We start from the raw sequence: 6,445 nt of genomic DNA on the forward strand, positions 1-6,445 counted from the left end.
TAATTATTGCTCTGGCTTGCAATCAACGTAGTTCGTTATGAATAAAACAAAACTAATATATACATCAAATGAAAGAGAGTCTTATAATACCGTCAAATTTAACTATTTTTACCTGCTTCAAAATGAAGGAATTAATTAGAAAATTAAAAATATTTTTTCCAAACCTAATTAACCTAGAACAATGAAAGATTAGTTTGCTTCCAAATCAGGCAGTGAGATAAAAATGTAGTTTAATCTTAACAGTATTATGTAATCTATCAGGTGGAAAACGTGATTTTATGTGATTATTTTGACACGTTAAATATGCGATTTTTACAATTGCCAATGGGTGGCGATAATGAGTCGTAGCTGATCTTGAGACGACGCGAAGGGCTTCATTGACGACTTATAACAAAAATAAGGTCAGTTTTATCGTGTTATTTGCCTTTTACATTTACTGATCGGCGTTGTAGTTCACGCAGGAATTGAATAAGTTATAATATCCTAAATAGGACTATGAAATATACCGATTTGACCGAATAGATAAAAAGGTCATTTACAAATTTAAGTGTGTACATTTTTCTCTGTACGCAATGAATAATACATAGACCAAGGTGTCCCGTAATATGCAGAACCTTGTTTTTCATTCAGCGTGTTATTAGGCGCCTTCTTCTCGAATGTAAAGTGTTTTCTTTCACTTTGTCAGAGTCCAATTATCAGCACGTGATGAAGACGTTGGTGGTATTCGATTTCGATCACACAATGGTCGATGACAACAGCGACACGTGGGTGATCAGGTGAATGTTGATAATTTCGAATATAATACTTATGGGTAATTACAAACATGCTTTGCTGTTTTTAAAAGCACGTCTCGTGTTTCAGGTGTCTTCCAGGTCAGAAGCTACCTGAATCCCTGAAGAAATCATACAGAAAAGGCCACTGGACTGAGTACATGGGCAGAGTGATGGATTATATAGGCATGCACAGTTTGTACACTAATAACATTAATTTTGAGTAATCGTTAGGAAATAGGTAGTATTGTTGTTGATAGTTTTATTGATTTAACAAGGGTGACCAAACGTCCTCTTTTGCCCGGAGATGTCCACTTTTCACATTCTGTCCGGGGCTTCCGGCGTGGTTTTATAATTTCATGAAAAACGTCCAGTTTTCTGACTGACGATTTGCACAGAATACAACGGTCATGTGATGCCTGTGTTTCCAAAGAGCCTGCCCAGTTGTTAAGACTTGTGTTCAGTACGTATATAATCAAATGCTCATGTACCTAAAAGTGTATTTAAATCAAAAATTCCATTTTTCTACTTTGCATACAACTTTGCACATGCGTACGCAGTCACAGACTGGCTTAATCATGGCATGAACTGTCAATTCACATTCACAAACAAATCGTTGTGTGTCGTGACAACATGAGCTCACAGGCTATCGGTATGTACTGTACACTTGCTAAACTTACCTTTCGGCAACTGTTGACTTTTGTCGGAGCTTTGTACTGGTGTGATTTGTAAAATCCCATGTGGTGTCGCATTGCTGCCAATGTGTTGTCAATTTTTATAGCAATGTTTGATGTGCTAATGTGCTACCTGTCAGTGAAGTAAGCCGCACTAGGCATCATGGGATATGTTGTTATGCTGCGTTTGGAAACATGCTGGTTGAACTGTTTGTCAGTTTATTTAGGTTATTGTTTATGTGCAATCTAGAACACTGAATGAGAATAATAATTGAGTGGTATTAACAATTTGTCAACGACAATTGTAGTGATATTCTTGAGGCTACGGTTTAATTTATATTATTTCACTGGAAAGAGAAATGAGCTTTTTGTTAAAACTAGATTTGCTTCGCAAGAGGTATTATTTAGAACATTGTTTCAGATTATTTATTTGTACAGTAAGGATTGAAAAGACAGCTATTATTTTAGATTCGCCAATACAGAAGAGGCATTTAAAAAAAAAAATCACTATTGAATTCCTGTGTTTTTGTTGTTGTTGTTGTTTGTGTTATTTTAGGAACAACAAAGCCTCTTAGGTTACCTCTGCAAATTTAAATTTGTGTCTGTGGTTATATAGCTATTATTTGTGTTTTATTTCTATGAAAGGGAATTTTTCTATCCAGACAGAGGAGGCACACTTTAAATATATCAAAGTGATAAGGCATCTTTGAGTGAAGTAAACTTTAATTATCTAGGGGCCGGACCGAGTGTCCTCTTTTATGGAAATCCAAAATATCGACATCCTAAATTAAAATAACGACTATAGACTTCAAGTTACTATATGAAACAAAATTGGAAACCAATTGAAGCCTCATAACACTAAAAACTATGGTGGACAGAGTGGCAAAATTAATTGAATAAGTACATATATAAATCTGTGATTGTGACATATATATATAGGTCTATGGCGGAAAACAGTCAGGTGACTTGAAGTTCCGCTCTGAGACCTCATTGGAAAACTTAAAATCTCAATTTTCTGGTGGAAGAAAAATTTTGAACAGTAGGGCATTTTAAAAAAAATGTTTTAAACAGCAAAACCCTAACTGGAGGTGAGAGAATGAGAGAGCATATTTAAAGATGCCATGATTTTAACAAGATATTATCACGTACTTACCACTTTTTGATCCAAAAACTTCATGTAGCATGTATCACCAAGTGTCAAGACACAGCTGTGAATGGCCACAGCCGGATTTTTGGGGGGATTTTATGGGTGAAACTTGGTAATATAACAAGGGTCGCGATGCAGAAATCGCAGACATCAAGGAGTGGTTGAGATTTTCCTTTTCATATATTTACCGTTTTAAACATTGTTTTTCAATTTTTCTTTGTTTGGATCGATTATTTATCATCTAAAATGTCGGGGAAAATGCGACAGTAACAAAAAAAAATACAATTAAGTGATAGTTATGAGGTAGATACCTGTGACTTATTTACAGACAGTATTTGTTTCATTTTGACGTAATTAGTTTAAAAGTTTAAAATATGCGAGTGAATAACTTTTTAAGTATTTTTTTTAAACTAAATATTCGACATCAATTAGCTAAAAGTGACAGACATTTCGAAAAATGAATATAATTACTAGGGCTGTCAAAATTATCACGTTAACGGGCGTTAATTAATTTTTTAAATTAATCACGTTAAAATATTTGAGGCAATTAACGCAAAAATACCCTGCTCAAAGAGATTACAATGACAGCACAGTGAAACGTGTACTTGTGTTTTTCGGAGTTTTGGCTCCCTCTGCTGGCGCTTGGGTGTGACTGATTTTATAGGTTTCAGCAACCATGAGCATTGTGTAAGTAATTATTGACATCAACAATGACGGGCTACTAGTTTATTTTTTGATTGAAAATTTTACAAATTTTGTTAAAACGAAAACATGAAGAGGGGTTTTAATATAAAATTTCTATAACTTGTACTAACAGTTATCTTTTAAGAACTACAAGTCTTTCTATCCATGGATCGCTTTAACAGAATGTTAATAATGGTAATGCCATCTTGTTGATTTATTGTAATAATAAAGAAATACAGTACTTATGTACCGTATGTTGAATGGATATATCCATCTTGTGTCTTATCTTTCCATTCCAACAATAATATACAGAAAAATATGGCATATTTTATAGATGGTTTGAATTGCGATTAATTGCGATTAAATAATTTTTAAGCTGTAATTAACTCGATTAAAAATTTTAATCGTTTGACACCCCTAATAATTACATACCTTCTTTTTATGTCTGGGTTGAAACAAAAGCGGTTGCACGGTGTCTGTAAACGTGGGTCTCCAGGGTAAAACGGACAAATTAAAAATAGTTCGGGGGCTTAATGCGTCATGAATCTGCTATGGCATCATAGAGACTTATTGTTCTCTCAAACACAATAGTTCTTTTGGCTTAAAATACAAGAGTTTATTTTAAATAGGGGTGCAAGAGCAGAAACTGCTTGTTCAGCCTTGTCTGTGTTTTCCGCCACAGACATAGATTAAAAAACAACAACATTTTTATCAATTTTAATTTTTGCCACTGCTTGTCCTTCATCAAAAAACCTCAAGTCAAGGTACCGAGTTTTGGGCTCGTTCACGGAATTAATTTAACGTTTTTAAAATCCATGTGTTTTTTTTTCTCTCCAGGTGACCAGGATGTGAGTGTAGAAAGCATTCGTGCCGAGATGGAGCGCATTCCATTGACGGCGGGAATGAGCGAGTTACTAACATTCATATCACGCAACAAGAGCGATATAGACTGCGTGGTAATCTCTGACGCCAATTCGCTCTTCATTGACTGGATCCTCTGCGGCGCTGGGTTGCGTTCGGCTGTGGACCAAGTATTCACCAATCCAGCCGGAGTTAACGCGCGGGGCCGTGTGGAAGTGCAGCACCACCATGTGCACAACTGCCGCCGCTGCCCCATAAACATGTGCAAGAAGAAAGTTTTAGAGGACTACCTGGCCCAGCGGAACAGGTACAGCCACGTATTTTATGTGGGCGACGGTGCCAACGATCTCTGCCCTGTCACTTGCCTGCGGGGGTGTGATGTAGTCATGCCCAGGGAGGGATACGCCCTAGAGGAGCTGTTGGAGGACAAGAGAGAGACTTTGAAAGCCAGAATTGTTACTTGGAGTAGTGGAACCCAAGTCTTACAAGAGCTACAAGCAAGTTTAAGAACCAAAACGGATATAATCCTGGACTAACAGGGTTCTCACAGCTAACTGTCATGAATGCACAAGCCAAATGGAACCAAATGAAATTACTCAAGTGTATGGTTTATTTTTCTTTATCTTCACTGCAGCCTGTTTAACAACAATAATCTCTGATTGTTGCCACCAATACTGAAATCATCATGTCACATACTGTATTTATATTTTATCACTGTAGCCTGTGAAAGAGGCAAAATGGCCAGACGTAACAACAACAACAGATGTTTAGGACACATTTCTGAACCCTTAGTTCCTTGAGGAAATGTCAAAACCACCACACAAAGCCCCTCCAAGATGGAACACAGAAGCTGAGGAGACTTCTCGGTGACATTTGGCAATTCGCTAGCTAAAAACTATTCCTGCAAATTGAAATGTTGGAAATTTTTGTCGAGCTGACAGAAGTGCAATATAAAGTTTTTTCTACAAGTAATGGAATAACAATATCATTTTTTTGATTCGAGAACATTTTTAAGTTTCTGATCGATATGAAAAAGTTTAGCATTTCAGCTTTTATTTCATACATTTCCTAACATTCTACATGTGTTTACCACCCACTTTTTCAAGTGAGAAAATATTGGTGCTGTTAATGAATTTGTTGGCATAACTCTTACCTGCAATGGCAACCATTGACTTCACCAGACTGAATTTGTCATTTGAAATGCTTTTACAGGCCTTTTGTGCAGCCTCTTTCAGTTACTGTTTGTTTCCATTGTGTTAAGGTCTGGTGATTGACTTGGCCATTGAAGTCCCAATCAGAGGTTGCGCTAGACTTTTTCGTTGTCTGTCATTTTGACTGACAGGGTCATAAAAATCCAGTCATAATCTATTTTTACCCGTCACTTAAATTTTTTAAATGATAATAATGACATATTCAATAGCAGTGTTGGTCAAAAGCGGTGCGTTACTTATTCAACTATGAATAAATTGAAGAAACTACCAGCCATGTTGTGTCTACTCTCTGCTCTGTTGATTTGTCATCCAAACTCGGGGTGCGTTCAGGTTTGAGAATAGCGCACGCACTTCTGACTCCAAGCTGTTTGTCCCTGCTCATTCAATTAGGCTACGTTCATACTACAGGTCTTAATGCACAAATCCGATTTTTTTTTTTGTCATATCCGTTTTTTTGGCGTGCCCATTCAGACTGCTTTTGTCCATTGAGACCATTCAAGTATTACGCATGCGCTCTATTTCGCAGTCCGACACGCGCCGGTGCGCAGAAGCATCAAAACAAATGACAAGTCATCTGTCATTCCAGGGATATCATATTTTGCTTTTCAAAAGGAGGAGACAAATAACAAACATAAATAATCCCCGTTTAGGCTTATATTCACAGTTTATATGGATCGATAGCATGCACGCACTGTCCGTGCATGTCACACACACATACGGGCAGTTTGCCCCGACTGTCCGAGTCGGCTGCAGCTAGACCCCTCTCCCGACTCTCGGCCGTGTAGGAAATGTTGAAATATAGCTCACATAGACCAGAGAGAAAACCGATCATTCTCATGCTTATCCTCAACCCATTTTAATTTTTTTATGACTGTTGTCAAGCCCGGCCCTTCCCCAAAAGCCGTGTTCACTGCAAGCTAGGCGCTAATAACGCACAGCTGAAATCGGATTTGGGACACTGGACGGTAGAGACCGCCGCGACAGTCTGGAAAAATGTGGCCCAGATCGGATTTGAACCACATACAAAAATGACCCAGATCATATTTGAAATGGTCCACTTCTATGCGACTTGTCCCGTTCAGACCGTCAAGTTAACGC

At 37.5% G+C, this 6,445-nt stretch overlaps 1 protein-coding gene across 1 annotated transcript; it reads left to right on the forward strand.

Moving 5' to 3' along the window:
• The first annotated feature begins 325 nt into the window (after positions 1–325).
• On the forward strand, positions 326–5,601 carry phospho2 (phosphatase, orphan 2). Its single transcript, XM_057845954.1, has 4 exons — positions 326–401; positions 686–776; positions 862–956; positions 4,113–5,601. Exons 2-4 carry the CDS (start codon positions 706–708, stop codon positions 4,670–4,672), a joined length of 726 nt encoding a protein of 241 aa, XP_057701937.1. The 5' UTR covers positions 326–401; positions 686–705; the 3' UTR covers positions 4,673–5,601.
• The last annotated feature ends 844 nt before the right edge of the window (positions 5,602–6,445 follow it).

This window comes from Corythoichthys intestinalis, chromosome 1 (genome assembly GCF_030265065.1).
Source record: "Corythoichthys intestinalis isolate RoL2023-P3 chromosome 1, ASM3026506v1, whole genome shotgun sequence".
In the NCBI taxonomy this organism is placed as follows: domain Eukaryota; kingdom Metazoa; phylum Chordata; class Actinopteri; order Syngnathiformes; family Syngnathidae; genus Corythoichthys; species Corythoichthys intestinalis.

What these genes read in the sequence shown, in the direction of transcription:
- phospho2 (XM_057845954.1), top strand. Translation starts at nt 706, where the DNA reads ATGAAGACGTTGGTGGTATTCGATTTCGATCACACAATGGTCGATGAC. An exon ending in AGCGACACGTGGGTGATCAG is followed by an intron (nt 777 to 861) that starts GTGAATGTTGAT and finishes CTCGTGTTTCAG; the next exon opens with GTGTCTTCCAGGTCAGAAGC. An exon ending in CAGAGTGATGGATTATATAG is followed by an intron (nt 957 to 4,112) that starts GCATGCACAGTT and finishes TTTTCTCTCCAG; the next exon opens with GTGACCAGGATGTGAGTGTA.